Below are 22,801 nucleotides of genomic sequence, written 5' to 3' on the forward strand. Positions count from 1 at the left end.
TGTGTTCTGCAAACAGCAAAGCCCATGATATATCTGGATTTTCTCATTAGCAATTTCATCTCTGCAAAGTTTAAGGAAACAATACTGGGAGCTGTTTGAGTGTATTTAGTTGTGACAAATAAGGAAGACGTAGAAATGAAGAATAACTGAAAGACATGACTCAAGGTCATGTGGGAGAGTAATTCTAGGTCAAAAGGAGCATGCTGAAGAAAGAATAATACACAGTATGCCACCTTACATTAAGAAAGAAGTTTTCAAACAAAAAGTGAAGAAAAAAGAGGAATGTCTGCATGAACAGAAATTGAAGGGAGGAGAATTCAAAAGATCAGAAGCTTAAGTAAGAAAATAATTCTAATAAGCTCAACACTTTTAAAATGAGAATTGTAAATAACAGTGAAGCTTTTTAGGGAGTTTCTCATAAGTTTAATATTTCTGGAGTTTCTCCTTTATGCCACTGGCTAAGCACTATGGAAATAAAAAGATTTATCAAAACACTGTTCCGATCTTAAAGAAGTTTAAGAAATGGTCTAAATTAAAATAATTGCACTGGGAAAGCTAATCTGAGAATAAATTAAGATGTGATAAATCTATCAAATACTTAGCTCAGAGCAAGAAGAAAAATTGATAAAATATGTCCATTTAAAGCCGATGATATAATATTAGGACAAATACATATATAAGGAAAAACTTTAATTTCCATGTTCCTGAAAGAGAAAAATCTTCAAGAGGTATAGAACAAAAGTGATTAAGAAGAAGTGTAAGCCAAATACAAGACAAAAACTGACAATGCTGATATACGCAAAGACTTCAGATATTTATGTTTTTAAATTACTATGTCATAAGGTTTTGAAATTATATGCCATTGTGGAGGGAAAATCATTGTCAGTGTGCTTAGAAATCCCAAAGATTGATAAAGAAAACAAAACATATACACTTGATTATCCAAAAGAAGGTGGGAAAACAGGTTTCAGACACTATACATCGGTGAAATTTCTTGAAGAGTCTCACAAATGAAAATAGAAAATGAATCATTATATAAACACTTAAAAATAAATGTTCATCAATAAAAGAGAACATGAGCTCACAAATCTCCTGGGGGGAAATTCTTTGTAGGGTTAATAGGTGGCACACCAAATCAGTGTCATATTTATTATGTATGTGGACTCCAAATAAAGCCATTTATCCAGGCTTTTAAGCAATATCCCTGGTGACAAGGTAATCATGGAACTGAACTACTAAGGTAGTTCCAAGGACTGAAGAGTCACACTAAAGAGTCAATCTGAGAGACCTTTGGTACCTCATCAGTCTTTCCCTAGCCATAAAGACAGAAATGGCTTATTAAATTGATATATTAAAAAGCTGGGGGCTGCAGTTGTGGCTCAGTGGTAGAGTGCTTGCCTCGCACATGTGAGGTACTGGGTTCAGTCCTCAGCACCGCATAAAAACAAATAAAGATATATAAAAAGAAACAGAACAACAATGCATTGCTATGCCTAATTGTGTTAATAATGCCTGAGCCAAAATAAAACTCATTTTTAAAAAAGGCTATTAGTATATTGTATTGCCTGGAAAAAAATCACTGAAAGAATTCATTTTTTTATGAACCTCCTTAGCAATAAAATAATCACTATATAAAATGTAAGCATAAAATTTAAGTCAAAAATAGAATAGAATGATATAAGTAGGAAAGAAAAACATAGTAACTTAGGTTTAAACACCTAAATGATTATATTTGTTGAATAAAAGATCAAAGAATTAATAATATGTGGCTCCCCTACCAACACTATCAATGATTCATTCAACAGAAGTAACTATTTCAGAAGAATGTAAGAGACCTAAGGTATTTCACCTAGGCCACATTTAGAATGAGGTTTAGTCTTAGATGCCACATTTTAAGAAGAACATGAAAAAAAAGGGACTTTTCCAAAACAATAGAAGTACAAGAAAGACTTTATTACTTACAGAACGGGTGACAAAACTAGAACTATTAAACTAATAAAGAACATTTACTGAAGAGAGAATACAATGGCACTGCAGAAAGACTAAACAGCAGCCACATATATATATAAAATATTAAATTAAATTTGGTATAACTTAAGAGAGCTGATGAAAGACTAATGAGTAGAGATGTAAAGGAGATGAATTTGAGATCAGCTAAAAAAAATACCTTATTTTTTAAGGACTAGTTATAATGACTTCAAAAGTGAAAGGACTGTCTTATCACTGGAAATACTACCAAGAAATATCATCTCTGGGCATGTATTTTATGAAATCCAATGCAATTACTTGAATACATATGTCAGTTTCAGATTCTTGAAATTAATGCTCAGTGAATGTTTGTAATCTGACAATTTAAAGAGATTAAACCTGAAATGGGAGTGAAGTTTCCTCAAGAGTCTAAATCTGCTATTATGAAATCTTGCTGATGTCAAGTTCATAGCCATATGCTGAAGCCAGCAAACTTCAAATACTGAGAAGGTATGATTATAATGAAGAGTAGGCTACTATTGTTACTTCTCAAACAGCAAAAACTCATGTATATAAATCAAAAGATGATTATAAAGAAAAATTTATAGCAGATTACCAACTTTATCCCCTAATGATATAACATCCAATAGAAATCTGTCACATCAAAGATCATACTGGGAAAGTACTCTAAATATTTGCCTCCTGGAAAGAAGGTTGTCTCTTTTTCATTCTTAAGTATTTTAATATCATTGACTATTCAGTCTTCTAAAGAAAATTAACCCTGATATTAATATATTAATAACAGCACTTTATTAATTAGAAACTTTAATATTCTCAAATATTCAGAATATTAGGAGATATATATATATATATATATATATATATATATATATATATATATATATTTCCCTAAAACAAATACAATAGAAAAGCTCTGTGCAGTGGCTCATGCCTGTGATCTCAGCTAATCAGGAGGATGAGGCAGGAGGATCACAAGTTCAAGGTGAAACTTGGCAACTTAGTGAGACCTTGTCTCAAGATAAAACTAAAAAGGACTGGAGATGTGGCTCAGTGGTAAAGTACCCCTAAGTTCAATCCTCAGTAACACAAAGAAACAAACAAAAAGATAATAGAAAACAATACAGGCACTGGAAGAATATATCCACAGTATTTCTATGAGAATTAATCCATTCAAATTCTTAATATGAAAAATGAACATTAAAGTAATTCATTAAGTTAAGGTTAAATATTGCAAGTTTGTACACGACACCTGATCTGAAGGGGAAAGGAAGCATTTATTTTTGTTCTATTCAAATCTGTAAAGTCTTATAATACTGTGGAATATTGATTTCCTCTCCCTTCCCCTGCCTACCTTTTGGAGGATCTGTTGATGATCAGCAAAATGGCAATAAAACAAGGGATACAAGTGGAACAAGGGAAGAGACAAAAGGACAAGTGGGGAGAGGAAATGAGAGAAAGAGAGAAAGAATTAAGACCTCCCAAAATCCATAACATGAAAAAATTCAACAGTTATTTTAGAAACTATGTCTATCAGTAAGGAAAAAAAAATTTTTTTCAATAAAACCTCCTTTAGTTTCAAGTTTTTGTTCTTAATTTTTGGCATGATAGTATGTTTTTCCCCCCTAGTATTCCTTTATCCTGTGACCTTTTTTGTTTAAATTTGCTAAACCAATAAGAAAAAATATTTGATCCATCCCACACACTGGGAAGCATTAGAACTAATCACTGAGGAGCAAACCTTCTTGACAATAATAATCATAAAGCTTTATTTCTTTTAAAAAAACATTTCTACTACAGACATAAAACACACAAAAAAATACCACAACTTTTTAAGCTATCATATAAAAAGAGTTGGCCACTACTTTAAGATATCATTGCAAAAAAATACATTAAAAGTAATACATCTAAAAATATTAGTGTATTTACATGGTTTACAACAAGTCATGCATGCAACAAAAATGAGACTTGCTTAGGATTTCTAGGAAGGCATTTTAGAACATCAGTGAAATGCCAGAATGTAGGAAAGACAGAAAGAAAGTACCTGTGTACCTCCGACAGAGAGGAGTCACTTTCATCAGACCTACAGTGAAAGAGTTAGAATTATGAGCAGAAAGAATACGGATGTCAACAGTTAAAGACATTGACACTGGACTGAAAATCAACAGCACAAATAACAGACACAGCAAATGCTTCCTTTGGTGGCCTGCTCTTCTATTTGTCTGGATATCAGCAAGTTTAAAATATAGATAAGTCAGGCAAGAAACCTGACTCATGTTTTCTACCAAGACTTAGGCAGGGAAGAAACTTTCTATTAATGATCCACAGAATCTATCCTCACTTCTAAAATTTAGGCCCAAGACAGGAATAATAACAACTACGTGAATTAGGTTACTTCCAGGTTTATTCCATTTAACATGATTAGTACTTACAAAAAATTTTTCCATTTCAGTAGATTTAGACTCTTATGTGGAAGTTTCACAAAAGCACTGTATGTTTCCATGAAAATTAAGTCAAAATTCTAATAATCCTTGGTTTTAACTCACCTCAAAAACACTGAGTTCCTTTGAGCAAGGAGACTCTCTAATAATTAGGGGACTTTAGTGGAATTTTAGAATTAGGCAAGCCACTACTGAAGGTCCTACCCAGAAGCCTTCAAGACTAGAGGTGAGTTCAATCTTTATGAAAATCTAATGTATTGTATAAGAGACTTTGGGACAACAAAGACAGGTGAGTGCTGGTGTGGAATGTGGTCAGATACAGCCTGTGGGATGCACATCTCACCAGGGAAGTGAAATGCTCTCAAAAAGAGCCCTGGGGAGAATGAGATGAAAGGTAGGAGTTTCTGAAATGCAAAAAGGATCAGTTATCCTAAGTTTTAGCTAACAGAATTATTTATAGTTCATACAATATTTAGTAAAAAATATAAAACTATGATTAGATTATCAAGGTCATCAAGACTGACAGAAAAATTTATAACTCCTGTGAATGCATGGCAGATAAAATTTAGAAATTCTTCACCTAACTAGTGAAAACTGACTTCCCAAAGATTCCCAATGTTCTGTTTTCCTCAATAACTGAGAGAAATGATTTAACAATATTTTTTAAGTGTTGCTTAATAACACATAACATATTTACCTCTCTAGACTCTTTCTCATTAAAAGGACATGTCATTTACTGGTTTAACTATATAAAATATAATAATAAATACATAAAATTAAATGTATCCATAAATTAAGCAGATTAAAATTTTACTCAAAATGATGGATTGTTTAAGTATATAGAGCCATTTTAGCATAATCTAAACATGCCATAAAGATCTTAAATGACATCCTATATGTTTCAGAGACCTGTGATATACAGAGGGATAACAGCATAGAAGGATAAATGTCAAGCATATACAGTCACGATGCTGTTATTCAAAACCCAAGCCGACAAGTCAGAGTTAATAAATGCCTCACAGCAATATTGTTAGTACTGAATTCTTGCAAGAGATTATGGTTCAGTGTAGGGATACTTTCTCTTGTCTAATTTAATGAAAGTAACATTTTCCACATCCTCTCCTTCCCCACAACCTCCTTCCAGTCCTCCTCCCCTACCTCCTCCAAGGTTCTCTTTTATCTAAGAACACAAGTACTGAAGTTTTGTGGTGAATTCATCTAGAATCACCAAATGATAGTAACAGGTTACACATATAAGAATGGTTTTTTAAGTTGTTGTATCTACCAAAGGTAAAAATCATGCCTATTTTCCATTCAGGAGACCAGGATTGGAAGCTTTTGTGGGCACAAAGAAGCTGAAGAATCCCAAGAAATTTAAACTTCAAATAGTCTCAGAGGTTTTTCATTTCTAATTTACTTGCAAAAGAAAAGGCAAGATAGTGTCAAAGTATAGCAATGCAAATCTACAACAGGGAATATGTTCAGCAGGAAAATAATTTTCTCTCATTTAGATTATATGGTTCTTTCCCATTGGAAAAAATACATGTAATATGGCAAGAGTTCACAAGTCAGACACCATCTCCCACACAGAGATGTTTTTGCAGACTGTACTGAAAGATTCAAAAACTTGTATAAATAGTTGGGGCTCTTTTCCATAATGACTTACTTATCCTGCTGAACTGAGGTGTTTCCCTGAGAAACAGTAAGACGATTAAAGACATTCAGTTCATTACGGGGCCGGCTTGGTGGGGAAGAAGGAGGTGAGAGACTAGCTTCTGAAGTTCCAGAATCTGAGCTACAAGAAAAAAGAACATTAAACAGATGGCTTTAATTGGTTATGATTTGTTAGGAAAGTTATAGGAAACATGCGGGGTTTTTTTAAAGCTTTTCATTAGAAAATTCCTTCTTTTCTTCCTCTCTTTCACTTTTTTTTTTTTTTAAAAAATGCATACTGAACAATTTAATTAAAATTTTAAAAAAAAATTGTTACATGGGTTTTGTTACATGGACCACAAGGTGGCACTAATGAAAAGTTCTGCCTGCTGAAATCTGAAGTCCATATCCATAAAGCAAGCCAAATTTAAAATCATATGATTTTAGAGTTGAGACAAATTGCTCACTTTATAGATAAGAAAACAGAGAGCTAGAGAACAATTCGCCTAGTTAGATGTTTCATTTGTTTATTTTAAAATTATTTATTAACTCCAATTCCCCATTTTCCAATTATTCTTGAGACATTTGATTCAATAGAATCAGGCAAATTGCAACTTTAAAAATATAGGAAGTTAGGATGATAAGAAGGAGAATTTCTATGACATTCAAGTCAGCTATATCAGTGTCAAAATAGAGAGTGTTTCTTAACGCAAGGGAGAGGGGTGCTATAAGATTGTCCACTTAGATATAGAAAATGCATGAACACTTCTTTTCACATTTATTTTTATGAAAAAGAAATTAAGAAAATGTATTTTATTAATATTTTAGTGTAGACTGGCATTGAGGCTCTCCTTCAACAACATGTCTGAGAGCTACCTGTCACACACAGAAAGTTAGATCATTTGAGGAAGGTGTGGCAAGGTAACCCTGGCTCTAATCCACTCAATTAATGCATGATATGGTGTTGCAATTTATAAATGCCCAGTCATCAGATTGTATCATATAGTACTAAGTAAACTAAGCCTTCAAAAAACAAACTAACTAAACAAATGAAGATAATTCAATTTAAACATGAGAAAACAGCAAGATAATGGCACAACTAACACACCCTGTGATTAATACTAGTTTTTTACCAGCCACTCTAAAGAGGTAGTCAAGGTCTGTTTTATCAAATGATAGTCAAAATAATTTTAAATTTTTCTAGAACATTATTTGAAATATACATTTAATATGCCTCAGCCCACATGCATAAGAACTCTTTCAATGATAATACAAAAGTAACTGAAAAATCAGTTAGTGGACATGAAAGGGAATAAGTGCTAAGTATACGAACAGTTAGTTATATGTGGACCAAAAAGTCACACAAGCTGACTTGATTGTCTTGATTGGTCAAATTGATCATAACCACAGAGCCAACCTAAATCTAGAAAATAAATACAGTACTGTCCTTCAGAATCTGGTTCAGCAGATGTATTGTACAGTCTTCTACATAAAATGCATTAATCACTTACTGTTTTTGTTCCTTAGACTTTGATTTTTCTGCTTTTTCATATGCCTTTCTCCGTGTTACAGGGGAAGGCTCTGGTAATTTCTTTTCTGACAGAGATGACTGTCTAGAACTAAAATAGGAAAAGATTCTTTATCTTCTGTTATTTTAAATATATATATATATAATTTTAAATATATATATATATAATTATTTATTATATATAATAATATATAATATATAGTAATTATTTGTTATATATAATAATTATTTTAAATATATATATATAAATATATATAATAATTTTAGATTGATTGGTAGACAATCAATCTAAAATTTTTAATAGATTATTACTTGAACACAAAAAATTAAACTAGAATAGGAAAATATTAGATGAGTTATTTTTGATTGATGGAAGTTTCACAACCAGAAATTTTGAATTGGTAATCTTATTAAATATGTTCAAACCTATTATCATTACATGTCAACATCAACACTATACTGCTAAATAACTATAATAAACATTTTAAGTGTAAATGCCAAAGTTTTATTGTCAATTGCTTCAGTTGAAGGAAAAATGTTTATAAAAGTTTTGTAAGAACAAGAATAATAGACTATCAGAATATGAGAAACAATGAGATTTAATAAATTAATATTTAGTCACAAAATAGTAATTCAGATAGACACAAAAATAATGACAATGATTTTACCAAACTAGTAATTAGGTATTAATTAGTAGCTATGTATATTTTAGTAATAAAAAATCCTTCTCATAAGTTTTAAATGTTGAATGATTGCCATGTAATTAAAAATTCAGGATTATGACTTTAATATATGGTAGTAATGATTTTTATGCATGGTGGAAAAAATTTATTCTTGGCTAGTTACAATAATAAGAAAAAATAAATAAACTAAGAATTTGCAGACCCCCAGAATGGGCTTACATGATTCCTATTTAAAAGTGATAAGTAAATATATTAAACTTCATGTGTCTTGACTTTTCAAATCATTTTAGAAATTCTGTGTCATGTAAATCAAAAGGATTATAAAATAATTATTTTACTTCATGAAAGAATGTCATGCAGGAATGGCTTACAAGAGTTACTACACCAAGTACCTGGCAATTCTAAAATTTGTAAAGAATTTCAGATTTACACTTATAAATTTCTGAATTTATGAAAACTTAAATCATATGAAGATAGACTTCAAAATATATTTTTCTACTATCTGTCTTAAAGGGTACATTTTTTAAATGAAAAACAATAACAACAAAAAAGTCAAAAGAAGGTATTACCTGAATCTGGATTCCAGGCCACAGATTTAATCTTGATGTTCCAAAACTCCCTACTCATCTGACAGACTAAATGCTGAACACATGCAAGCCCTAAAACTTGTGCTTAGTTCTATATCACTACCTTCACCAAAAACATTTCTTCTATTCTCTTCTTTCCACAAATGTATTGAAGCCATAGCTATACTGGTTAGCAGTATTCAATAGTTAATTACATTAGCCACCTCAAGCACATGCAAGAAAGTTCTGTCATCATTAAAATTAATTTTGGAACTAAAAGCACATGGGATTACTAAGTGGATGATAATGGAAATATCTTCATCAAATGAAGAATCTTATCAGAAACAGATATTCAATGGTGGAAAGTTCGTGATTTTGTTTTATTTGCAGTCATACAGTATGTGCCACTTTTGTGAGGGCAATATTCCTCAGTGCAGAGGTGGGTATTCCATAAACTGCTTTCTAGATTGTATGTGAGGATTAGTTTGAAAATATTATTTAAAATCTTTACAAGTGAATGACTGATCTAATTTTAATATAACTACCATAACATACACACAAGGTATATCCACACACTAACCTGTGTAGGGAAATATTTCTTTGTTCTCAAACTATAAATGAAAATATCCTGAGCAAAAAGACTTGTTTTGAGTAGAAAGCTTTATTCCTAATATCATAGAAAAGAGAGAGAATATTTCTTTCTTCAAATGTTTAATAACTCCAATAAAAATAACTTGTGCATACACTCATCCAAGAAATGAAATGTGCTTCAAGGTAAAGAATTAGAAAAGCTAAAAATGTAGTAAGTTTGAAATTCATATTTCTTTTTTTTTTTTTCTTTAAAATGGTCAGCAAAGATTTACCACCCTGACCAGGCTTAAAGAACTAGGAGATAGGTAATTCAGAGAAAATGTGGGTCTTTAAGTTTTTGTTTATATATATTGGGTTCAAAGGCATAACTTTATCCCACTTTAGGTGTTTATATGTGAACTTTGTCTATAATTCATGACTTGACCTTTGTAAAAATTGTAACCCCTAAAATGACCCTACAGCTTAGTGATAAGGCAAAGCAATTCCACAAAGAACATCTCATCTTAAATTATTTGACCATAAAAAGATCAGGGGAAACAATACCTAACAGAAATGACTTTGAAGATCAAAGATCTTATTTATACAAGATTTTTAAAAATAGAAATAGAAATAAGAAATTAGCAACATGCATATTAAAAAAATAAATAAATAAAAGCTAGAAGAAAAGAAGTTAGTGTAGCTGGGCCAAACTTACATGCTGCCTATCTTAGAAGGTAAGCCAGATGGGGGAAGAAGCTCTTTATCCCTAGCAGAAGTACCACTGGTCTCTGTATTCATTCCAATCTCTTGCCCTTCTGCAACAGGTGTAAGAGGGCCAGGCAAGGAGGCATCTCCTGCACTAGTGTCTGAAGCTAGTTCACTGCTATCTGCATACAGCAATTCCATCTGAGTGGTGGTTCTCCTTCGGGCCTAGTTAGAGAATGGAAGGAAAAGCAATCAGGAGCAAACTTCTGCACAGAACTTGATTAGAGAACAGAGATTTATATTAGTTTGAAATAGGCAAAAACATTTAGCCTGTATTTCCCTGACAAGGGTGTCAAACAAAGCAAGTGAGATAAGTGACAAGCAGAGCTCTAGCCAGATAAGCTCTATGGAAGCCACAATAATTGCCTACATGTGCATTGTGCTTATGTGCAAGGCATAATTCTAAGTATATTGTCAAATTAACACATAGATAGGTCATGTCATCATCCCTATTCACAAATGAAGAAACTAAGATACAAAGAGACTAAATAATTTTCCAAGGGCCATGCAGATAGTAAGTGGCAAAGGCCAGACAATCTGCCTCCATTTATCACAAGTGGCCAGCTTCCTCAATATAAATTGGAAAGAGAAAGGAAGGAAGGAAATGGTGGGGAAGAAAGGAAGGAATAAATTAAGACAGAAGATAATTAAGTTTAGGGATGCTCAACTGAATTCTCATTTTTCTCATACTTAAAAACTTTCTTAAATATACATTTTTAATATTTGTTTTCAATTTTTGTGACCCTTCTCTTCTTTCTAATGCCATAAATCTATGTTTAATCTGTCTACTGGCTAATTCAATACCAGTCAGCACTAGCTTTAAGCAGCTTGGTGAAGTGGGTAAGTCATTTTCCTAGAATTCAGACTCACTATAAGCATTCCTTTCCTTACTTTTTTTTTTTTGGTGGGGGAGTACCAGGGATTGAACGCAGGGGCACTCAACCACTGGACAGCCCTATTTTACATTTTATTTAGAGACAGTCTCACTGAGTCGCTTAGCGCCTCAATATTGCTGAGGCTGGTTTTGAATTTACAATCCTCCTGTCTCAGTCTCCTGAGCTACTGGGATTACAGGCATGAGCTACCAAGCCCAGGACTTTCCTTACTTTTGGGTTACCACTCAGAGTTGGTTTTGATATCCCTGAGATATTAACAGATAAACAAAGGGTCTACCAGATTATATAACTCCAGAGGATAGGTACTTGTAACCCTGCACTTAGCACAGTGGTATAGACTTACAAGATCAACTTTATTTTTTCAATGAGTAAAAAAAAATATAGGACACCATTTTAGTATTTTGCAATTCAAAAGAAGTAGCAGGGAGCACTTGAGAAATGTTTAGAAAAGAGAAAGCCCTGCAGCCCTGATTTACACTCAATTCTCTCCACAACCAGGGACCCAGGGAAGATAGGAATCTTTTGGGGGTAATTTCAACCACAATGATTCTTTCCAGAGAGAACCTTTAGGCTATCACTTCATATCTCTCTCTGACATCTCACAAGGACATACGGAATGAGGCTTCCCCAGGACCTAAAAGTTACTTTATGAGATTCTCTTTCCTGCTTAGAAATGGATCCAAGTCATATTGAGAATGTTTGCTTTGAGTTTTGGTAACCTGGTTGGTCAGTTTAATAAAACACAAACCATATGTCATCAAGTCAGTAGCTCAAGAAGCTACAGGAGTTTGGAGACATATTTTCATTAGTTTTTCTCAGTATTTTAAAGATAAGGAAATTCTTCATGAAAATCCATACTTAGGATTTCTTTTGAGAAAGTAGGATCTGGTAAACTTAGTTCCATATTCCCACATGGCAAAAATAAGCAAGATTTTATGGTGACTATCTTCTTTATGTAGGCAATTACAATGAACCCTGGAACACACTATTTTACATCCTACCAATTATTCATTTACACTACCTGATTAACAATAGTTGGCCTTAAATCTATGCATTTACATAGTATTATTCTTCCAGGTTGTGATTTTATGCATTTGTTCAACAAATACTTAAACACTATAAGAATTTTTTGTTTTCAAATGCCTTGAGATCATTAGTTAATTCATTTAGTATCAAATACAACCATTCACAATCTGAAATGTATCATGGTTTCTTACATATTTAACAGTATGTATAATTTATATTTTTTAAAACACAATAAATATGCATTATAGATGCATAAGTTTTAAAACACTATAATTAAGGGTCAACATTATATAAGCTACCTCAAGACACCAATTAAATTAAAAAAATAACACTTAAGAATATACAAAAATGTTGAAATTTCAAAATTCATCAATGATAATGATTTTAAACCTCCAATCTAAATGATTTACCTTGAAAGCCCCTACCTTGTATGTTAGTTTACATTTAGTTAACCAGTGGCTTAAGAATTAGTCTCCATAACCCATATCCAGTGGAAAATGTGCAAGAATAAAATAAAGCTCAAATTTTTTTTAAAGACTGATATGATTTTTTTAATACCTTTATTTTATTTATTTTTATGTGGTACTGAGGATCAAACCCAGAGCCTCGCACATGCTAGGTAAGCACTCTACTGCTGAGCCATAGCCACAGCCCCTAAAGCTCAAATTTCAACAAACAAAACTGTTTCAAAATAATTATTTTTCAATTATCACTTACAGATATTATCACTTACAGATAAGTGATAATTTAAAAAAAAAAAAACTAAATTCCTTACAAATGAGAGCGTGTTGGTAAAAGTGTGCCTACTGGCGACTCTATGAAAAGCAAAATCTATAGCCTAAGATAGTAATACCTGGTATTTTCAATTCTCCTTACCTTGTTCTTAGGTTTCACTTCACCACAAAGCTTCATAAGGTCTGAAGAGAGTGTGCTGTATGCAAATAAGGAATTAGCCACAGGATTAAGTGAGAACATAGTATAGAAAACTACATGTCTTTTATGATTATGAAAAATACATATCTATAGAAAACAGAAAACATTTAAAGTAAAAATGAATTTATTTTAAAAAGTCATTTTTCTTCCTTAAATATCCCACTACTTTTATTTTAAAATTTGTGAGGGTTAAGGATGACTTAGTTTGGTTTCTATATCATTGTTGGTGGTGGTTATTTATTTTCAGGTTGGGGGGGTTGTTTTGTTTTGTTTTTTAGTACTAGAAATTAAACAAAGAGCCTCATGCATGCTTAGCAAGAGCTCCACCACTGAGTTATATGTCTATAGCCCCCATAATTACTGTTTCTAGTGCTCTTCATCATAAAATTCAAAAGTTTTATGGTTTATGATAATTGTTTAACACAAGATAAAAAGTACTAAAAATATAGAAACAAGTCAAATCTATTCAGTCTCCTTAGGCTGTCTTACCTTCCTTCTGATCCTGGGCTGTTTAAAGGTGCATCCTCATCAGTACTATCCTCTACATTTTCTAAAAAAAAAAAAAAAAAAGAAAAAAGAAAAGTCCCCAAATGAATGTTATCTACATGTCATAGCTTAATTGATGTCTACAGTCCCTATTCTATATAAATATAAGTTCAACGTCTCAAGATGGGCACTTTGGTTTTAGTAGCTGTTCAAAGTAGGAAAACCATACATTTGAATGATGAAACGTGGAAAAATATTGGATGGGAATTAAATCATATATTTATCTGAGGATATATAATTATATATATTTCTTTCAGAGTCATGTATTCTGCATCAACCAAACACAAAAATCCACTAATTAATAATACAAGGTTAAGGTAAACATGGTGGCACATACCTGTAATACCAGCAACTCAGGAGACTAATACAGGAGAATTGCAAGGTAAAGCCAGCCTCACAAACTTAGTAAGGCCCTAGGCAAGTTAGTGAGACCCTTCCCAAAATAAAAAATTAAAAACCAAAAAAGACCTGAGGATTTAACTCAGTGGTAAAGCACACCCAGGTTTAATCCCCAGTGTGAAGAAAAAAAAAATATTTTACACACAAGTTAAATAAATGCTATATGAGTTAGCTTTAATGAACTGAGTCCATTATTAATACTACATAAATGTAAATATACTTCTTACATTTTATGAATTATGCCATCCTGTTTGTTTTTTAGTTTCTAGGTATTGAAGCCAGCAATGTTCTACCTCTGAGGTATATTCCCAGCCCATTTTAAATTTTATTTTTGAAACAGGGCCTCTCTAAATTGTAAAGGCTGGCTTCAAACTTATCCTCCTTATAGACTCAGCCTCCCAAGTCATTGAGATTTCAGGTGTGCACTGCCACACCCTGCATTATGGGACCTTACTTAAATATTTTTCATTTAAAATTGTGTTTAATTTTTGCCTTCATGTAGAATAGAGTGTATGAAGATATTCAGAAGTCACAAACCAGCATGCAGTTCATTCACATGTACACAGAAGACAAAAAAATAGCTGTGCATGCAACAGTTCTATAAACTAATACAAATAAACCACTGCTATTTCAGAACTGCAGCAGACTAGAAAAAAAGGAAAAATCAAATATTTAAAACTAGTACGAAATCAGTAAATAAAACAGCCACAGAAAGTAAACTAGCTAAAATATCAAAAAGCCCCTAATGTAAGTGCAGGTTTTAAAAACACATATATTATAAAATCACTCCATAAACTAAAGACAGTATTGTAAGCAACATATATTTTAGTTAAAAATACATAGGAGTCACTTTCTTTTAATTTCTAATTATGTATCACACAGGTGGACTGTGACACCGGAGTCAACTATTTTCTGTCTCTCCACTGATAGTCTCTTCCTTCCTGGTTTAGCAGATACCTTTGGAGAAGTTCAGTAATAATTGATAGCAGTATCTAAAATGAAACCATATAAAGAACTCACACAAAGAGAGTTTACTTTCTGAAGTAAGAAAAGAGTGGTCTTGCAGGCAATGTGTATTTCTGCCACAGACTGGCTGGGCACAAAATCATGAGCCACTTAAGCAGGAACAAACTTTATTTTTGAAACTGCCGCCAATGCCCCGTATGCTCCCGGGAAGATTGCTGAATGTCTAATGGACTTCCCTGGCCTGACACACAGCTGCATTTTTGTTCCTTGGGGCTAGAGTCTGAGTGATGTCTCATGGGAGAGAGCATAAGGCATCCTGCACATGGATCCCTATAGACCCATCTGTGTCTTTTCCCTTTTCCAGCTGTGCATCCTTACCACAATTGTTCTCCCAAATTTTAGTCACAAATACAACTACATGCTGAGTCTCATGAATCTTCTAACAAATCTCCAGAGACAGAAGTGACCTTGTGGACCCTTATACAGGTTGGGTGGTGGTGGGTGGGAAATAAATGTTCTTCAAAGGCCCCTAAAATATTAGCCTAGTAGTGTGGGGTGTTGGCTATGGTTCAGCCTAAAGTTGCATCATTACATGCCACATACTTGTTGTTCAAAAGCAACAATCTGTTTGTAGGCCTCATCTACATAATATCATGGCTATAGCTTCATGCTTGTGCTACCCCTCTTCCTGGAGTGACACTTCAATATTGTCTTTTGCCTGGATAACTTATTTTCTTCCTTTATGTTTCATCTGAAATGTCACCTCCTCCAGAAAGTCTTCATCAACACTGCCATTCTTTATGGATGGTCCCACTCTGTGCTCCCATAATTCTTCATATGTATCTCAACCACTGTCCTCACTGCAATGTGTCATAATTTGCTGATGGTCTGTCACTCTTAGCAGGGCATCAGGTCCATGAGATCAAGGTTAGTGTTTCACTCATCTCTGAGTCCAGCACCCAGTCCAAGGCTTCAGGTACAATTGGAGAGCTAAGTAAAGGCTAAGTAAGAGCTAAGTGAAGAGCTAAATAAAGTTTTGTTTTGTTTTTTTTTAAGCAAAGTATCAATGACTGTGACAACTTTCTTATCTCTTTCTATGCTTTTCCTTCAGCTCCTCTAATCTAGATTATATCCTCAATCTCTTGACTCTGCCATGAGTCACAGGTTATATCAGCTGAATGAGTTTGCACTTCGTGCTTCTGACCCCTCCTCAAAGTATAATTAAAAGTGATTCAAAGAAAAGCATTAGAAACAGAACAGTAAGAAAAGAAGAAAGAAGAGCAAGAAATGAGAGAAGGGGGAAGAAGAGGAGAAAGGAAGGACAGGAGAGGAGAAGAAAGAGGGGATGAAATCTCCTTTATTACATATAGAATGGCAAGAATGCTGGATTTAATGCCAGGAACCTGAGTGGCCTATATGGTTCTTTTAATCACTCCTAATTGGACCTTGCTGGTCTTGTCTCAATCCTTGTCATAGCTTGAGTAGCTTAAAATAATAGCTTTCCATACATATTATATTATGCAGTTGATTTCACTGATCTCAAGGAATATTATTTAGATATTAACATGCTGTATATAAATCAAATAGATCATATATTTGTGACTTCATTTAAAATAAATACAGATTCTTAGACTATGTTTATTCTAACAACATAGGGATGTAATTACATTTAATATTTCAGTTACTTTCTTCTCCTTTAAGTATCAACATTTAGAAAACATATAACAGTTATGTAATTAGGAAAAAGATTATGATCAGATTTTTAAATAATTTTAAGCAAATAAAAAATACCCCAAATAATCATTCAGACACATCACCAGTAATAAAATTTCCCCAATATTCCTGGTCCTACATATATATCATTAAAAGGAGGCACAGATGTTACCATCAGGTGGGCACAACTGTTGTGGATGTTAGAGAGAAAAAGTTTAAAAACCTCTGTACTCAATGATCTCTATTGCACATTCTAACTTGAAAATATCCTTATGATTATAAATATGGCATCACCTTGCTGAAATAAAGTCTTTGATAGCTTTATTCACTTTTTAATATTAAAAATATGTGACTAATTTTACAAAAATAAAGAATAGATAAGAACATAGCAAATATATACCAAAGATTTATGCAAAACAAAGTTATTTGTGATGTTAAAACAATAGATGCATGTTAACAGATACACTTAAAAATTTTAAAGAAACATATATGTCATGTTTTCCTATAAGAAAGAGAAAGAACTCAGAGGGTTTCTGAAACTGGAGCTATAACTGGAGCTCAAATAATAAAAGAGACAAATAACTAAAGCATACTTCTTTGAACATTTAAGAGTTTTAAAATCAGGAATGTTTAATAAAGACTTAGTATGTTTGTGGTCAAGGAAACATTTCAAAAATGATCATGCAACAACAACTTGACTGCCAATAAAAACTTTAAGATGTACCACAATTAGTGTACATAAACAATTAGTAATTCATGCAGCTGTAGGGTACATAGAAAGCTAAACATACTTACCTAATGGTACGCTATCTAGATCTGTGCAAATAACAGCAAAAAGGAAACAAAAAGCAATACTCCAATCAAAACAGATCCAGTGTTAAGAACTCTCACATAAAACAAGATTATGTACCATTTATAAGATATATAGAATAGATGCCATAGCAAACACTTATGAATTTATTTTTAGGGCAGTTAGACGCAGAATAAAGTAATGAAACTTAGTTAATCTTTTAAGTAATTTAAATAACCAATTCTGAAAGTTGGTTGGTATTTTTATCCATAAAAACTAATTACATAATAAAGTTAGATAAGTCTTTTTAAGTTGACAATCACTTCTTCGAACAACAATAATTACTTCCCCCCAAATTTATATACACATGCAAATTAAAGACAGAATAGTTATTCAGAGCATAAGTATAGCATCTATTCAGTCAAGCCATAAAGGAAAGAGATAGAGTATAGCATGTTCAAAGAGCAAAGCTACCATGCAACCATTCAATTAAAATGTAGTCCAAATTACCTTGTAAAGCATGGCCTAGTAAAGCATCTAGCTCAGGATTTAATTCTGCTTTCTCTTTCAACATATGAAATAAGAGCTGGTTTTGTGTAGCACTGGTTATTTCAGTTTGTTTGAGTCGACCTTCAAGAACTTTAATTTGAGCCTCTTTCTGGGCAGCCTGAAGACCCTGCAACAACAACAAATGATCTTGACTCACACAAAATAGAATCTACCAGTAAGGATCAGCAAATGCTTAGGATACACAGACTTTGACATCAGACAGAACATCATGCAACCTCACCTCTCCACTGACTAGCTTGGTGATTTGGGCAAGTTTATCTGTCCAGGAGACTGATTCTCAGTCTCCTCATGCATAAAATTATGTGAATAATACCTACTTCCTGGCACATTTTGAAGAGTGAGAGAACATAACATAAAGGGTCTAAAACAGTCCCAGTCAAAAACAAACAAATCAGAAGTCATAATCATCTTTACTGGTAACAAATTAGATAAGCTCTATATGACTATTTCTTCTGTCTGAGTTTGGTTCCAGCTATAAAGAATCAATACTAAGCCAGTTATGATACCAAATTTGTTCACTCTGAGAACTTTTTTCTTGTGATAAAGTAAAATCGGAGTTATATCTTCTCTAATTTGTTTATCTGTTCTAAAAGACAAATATAATAGACAACAAGCTAATAAAACTGATCTAAGTATTCCTTACTTTTCTTGACTCTAAAAAAAAAAAAGATTTACAAAATGCTTCCTATGTAACAACATATCCCAATATCATGCATAATTATAAGTCACCAATACTTTTCTTTAAAAACAATGTTCTTTATTACAAAGAGAAGAGTTACTGGAGAGATAAACAACACTACAGTGAATGGGTCAAAACTTATGTTTCAGTAATAGGGTAGCTAAATCTTACCTTATTGATGCCCATTGACAGGAAGTGATCTAGCAGGTATCGGGCTTCTGTAAGTGTGCAAGCATTAATGACTGCAGTGACATCCAAAGTCTCACCTTCTTCCTACATCAAACCAGCATATTCTGATTATGATTTTGACCCGAAATTTGTATATAAACATAAGGCAAAACCCTATTGTATTAGTTTGATAGTATTAGATTAGCCAGTGAAACTCCTCAGAAAAATATAACATTTGATCCCTTCACCAAGAAATATATTATCTATCTGAAAAAAAGACACATGTGAGTGGTTAAGAATTCAAGGCAGGATATTATAAAAGATATATGCATTGAACAAACAAGAAACCATATCACAAAATCAGCAGAGAAATTGGGAGAGCAAGCAAGGAGTTGTTTACATGTAAAATCTGAAAGTTAGATTAAACCAATAAATAGGAAATTCCTTCCTTTAAAAATTCAAAGTGCTTTTAAAGACAAATATAGTTCACCAAGCCATCTGACACCTTTTAAATTACCTTTGCTTCTTCCATCTGCATGATGTTGGCTTGACAATCAGAAATACTGTCATTGATATAATCTATGTTAGCAGTCAGTGATTCCATCTCTTCATTGATGTTAACCACATTTTTATCACCCTCTCCATTCTCCTTGACTATCTTTTCTCTTCTTTTTGAAAGTTTCTCTCGTCTTTTTGTGAGTTCTTCCCGTTGCTATTGAAAAAACAGGTTGGATTTTAAGAAATAATGTTTATTTACTCATATACAGGACAATCAAAACAAAAACAAAAACTTAAATGTACCCAAGGGAACAAATTTGGAAGAGTAAGATTAACAGTTGGCTAAGGGGAGCATGTCTAGTTTCTACTTTCTGTACCTTAAGGAGTCTGTCCATGTCGGCCTCCATGTTGGAAATAGTCATTTTCTGCATGATGATGTCAGTGACCCTGCGCTCTAAGAGCTGCCACTTAATGCGAGCTGTCTTAGAAGTAAACACTCGGCCAGTCAGTCCTTTCCTCAGATATTTTTTTCTATAATCATATAAAAACAGACAAATATAATTACTATGCATTTACATGACTGTGCATCTGCCAATAATAAGACTTGTTTAATTTATGCACAGTATTCAGTATTAATGCCCAAAAAGTTTATATAAGGAGCAAAAGAAGAATCATTTGGACCTGGTTCCATTTGTTGTGGGTGCTGGTAAGGCCTGGACTCTTGCCACAGGAATTCTCATTTTCTGCTGGGTGCCTGCCCTTGATGGATCTGCTTCCACAGCAGCTGCACTGGAACCAGCGTCCTGAACAGGGGCATCAGATGAGCTAAGCTTCCGAGTGACTTTCCCAGCCACTTTATCTGACATGGGCCTCACTTGCCGACGAAGAGCTGTAACCTGAAATGGCACAAGAGTTGTCTCAGTCTCTCAGTCTATAGAAAAACGTCATTTATCTCAAAGTCAAAATGTTTCCTCCAAATGGTCAATTTGCTTACTGTACCTCTTCAGTTTTGCGGCGAAGAACCACCTCCTGGTTTCTTTTTTGGGCTTCCAGAAGTCTAAGTTGATGCTATAAAATAATATTGAATGAACTGAAATATTAAACCAAAAGATATGATTCTTCCTATTCCCATACTGACATACTTCCCCATGTCTCTGGAAACCTCCAGAGTTATTAGCACAATCTGAGTTAATAACCTTGTATCCATTACTACAGACACGGCTTTTTTATTCCAACCAACATAAACACATAGTGATATAGCCATCGCTTCCTAAAAACTGAAGTTAACTCTGTACCACATACTTCTGTTTAACAAACACTATAGTGTTTGCAACATGCATGTACTTTTCTAAATGCTTTATTTAGACCTCACCATTTTTGTAAGACATTTTGTTTGAATTGCTGGCTGAGGCATGAGCAGGAAGAAACAACTTAACAATATTTGTAATAGAGTCATCTTACTATACATATAATGATTATAAACTTTTAAATATAGTGAGACATTAATCATATTGGCATTTTATAGTAATTTTGCAATTTTATTATGATGAGTAAAATAAATGAACAATAAACATGTTTTAAGTACTTTAGGTAATAAAGATAATTAGCAATGTGTTTCTAGGTACTTTAGACAATAAAGGTAACTGATTATAGATTAAGCTATTCTATATATAATTCAGGAAAGAATTCTGGCATAAAAAAGAACATAGATACTAGTTCTGGTTCTATCATTTATTCAACTCTGTGATCACTGGCAAAGCTTAGGAATTGAACTTGATTAAATGCATCCCTTCTAACACTTATAATCTCTTCTATAACAAACCCCCTCATGTTTACATCTCAATTCCAAACAGATCATTCACTTCATATTTATGTATATGTTTTTCTCCTCAGAGTAGAATTATTTGAGAAAAAGATTCTATCTCATCACTACGACATTTACCTTGCCTACCATAATAACTGACATAGAAGCAAAGTTTTTAAGTATTTTTAGAGCTGGGGATGTGGTTCAGTGGTAGATCGCTTGCCTAGCATGTACAAGCTCTGGTTTCAATCAGTATTACAGAAAAAATTTTTTAAATGTATAAACTATCAAAAGCTAAAATTAACATATAGTTTGGAACTTATTTCTACATTAAATTTTTCCCTATTAAAAAACAAATCTCAAGACTATTCATATTTTTGCATAGAATATAACACTTGGATCTTTCTAAATGATGAAAGATGAAGATGATAAGGAATAATTTAGAAAACGGTTCAACATGCACACAAAGCAACAAATAAGTAGGACAGGAAGTCTAAGTGTTAGACTTTCTATATGATTAGCCAGCCTCATTTCTTTATAACAGAATATAGACATCATATTGTAATGGTTAATTCAAATTTTCCATCCCAAGAGATAACTGTTTGATATTGATACTTCATCTCAAATGAATTGATAATATATTGCTAATTCATCTCAAATGAATTAGTAATAAAGAGATAGATGGCATATCTTGTAAAAAAATTATTATTGTCATCTGGAAGTTTTCAATAAAACCAAAATAAATAGCTAAAAAGTGGAAACAACTCAAATGTCCAACAACTGGTAAGCAGATGGAAAAAAAATGTACTATATCTGTATAGCCATGAAAAGGAATTTGAAGTATAGCTACATGCTACAACACGATGAACCTTGAAAATATCGCTAAGTGAAATAAACCAGACACAAGGACCACGTATGGAGCTGGAGAGGTAGCTCTACAGTAGAGCAACTGCCTAGCATGGGTGAGGCCCAGGATTCAATCCTCACTTCCAGAAGAAAGGGGGAGGGTTACATATGGTAGGATTCCATTTATATGAAATATGCAGAATAGGCAAATTCATAAAGATAAAAAGTAAATTAATGGTTGTCAGGGCCTAAGGGCAATGAGGAGTGACTGCTAATGGATATGGGATTTCTTTCTGAAGTAACAAAATGTCCTGGAATTAGTGGTAATTACTGTACAATTTTGTGAATATACTAAAAACTTGAATTGTACACTTTCAAATGATTTTTATGATATGTGAATTATATCTCTAAGTAAATTGTAGAAAAAAATAGACAATATGTTAGAATATACTTTTACTTGATTTCAGTAGGAACAAATTCTATTAACAAAATCTAAAGTGCCCAGGAATTGAGTCTGACAAATACAATGATTATTAAAATGTTGCTATACTGGGGAAAAAAGGAAATAAATATAGCCATAAATATGAGTCATCTGACTAAAATATAAACTTTTCTATGTCATAACTCTTTCCACTCTATCTTCTTAAGTTTTCTCTTTCAATACTAAAATAGGTTTCCATTTTCTAAATATGCTGTATAACCTTATTTGTTTCCCAGGGAGGATTCAAATAAAAGCAAGAATAAAGGAGCAATGGGAAGGGGCTCTTCTTGTAAG

General features: G+C 32.9%; 1 protein-coding gene across 11 annotated transcripts in view; it reads right to left on the reverse strand.

The window, feature by feature from the left end:
• Positions 1 to 22,801, reverse strand: part of Kif21a (kinesin family member 21A) — a 148,787-nt gene that overhangs the window by 24,121 nt on the left and 101,865 nt on the right. For 2 of the 11 annotated variants that reach the window (XM_076854304.1, XM_076854303.1), the window contains 12 exons: positions 20,376 to 20,444; positions 20,058 to 20,272; positions 19,754 to 19,907; positions 19,396 to 19,590; positions 18,882 to 18,983; positions 17,972 to 18,137; positions 17,467 to 17,487; positions 13,537 to 13,597; positions 12,991 to 13,045; positions 10,143 to 10,357; positions 7,592 to 7,699; positions 4,031 to 4,069 (listed from right to left, as the gene is read on the reverse strand). In XM_076854304.1, coding sequence (XP_076710419.1) covers positions 4,031 to 4,069; positions 7,592 to 7,699; positions 10,143 to 10,357; positions 12,991 to 13,045; positions 13,537 to 13,597; positions 17,467 to 17,487; positions 17,972 to 18,137; positions 18,882 to 18,983; positions 19,396 to 19,590; positions 19,754 to 19,907; positions 20,058 to 20,272; positions 20,376 to 20,444 — 1,400 coding nt within the window. Of the gene's footprint in view, positions 1 to 3,340; positions 3,353 to 4,030; positions 4,070 to 6,093; positions 6,223 to 7,591; positions 7,700 to 10,142; positions 10,358 to 12,990; positions 13,046 to 13,536; positions 13,598 to 17,466; positions 17,488 to 17,971; positions 18,138 to 18,881; positions 18,984 to 19,395; positions 19,591 to 19,753; positions 19,908 to 20,057; positions 20,273 to 20,375; positions 20,445 to 22,801 lie in introns of all 11 variants that reach the window. The other 9 variants (XM_076854300.1, XM_076854298.1, XM_076854301.1 and 6 more) reach the window with 6 other exon arrangements.

This window comes from Callospermophilus lateralis, chromosome 4 (genome assembly GCF_048772815.1).
Source record: "Callospermophilus lateralis isolate mCalLat2 chromosome 4, mCalLat2.hap1, whole genome shotgun sequence".
Taxonomy (NCBI): domain Eukaryota; kingdom Metazoa; phylum Chordata; class Mammalia; order Rodentia; family Sciuridae; genus Callospermophilus; species Callospermophilus lateralis.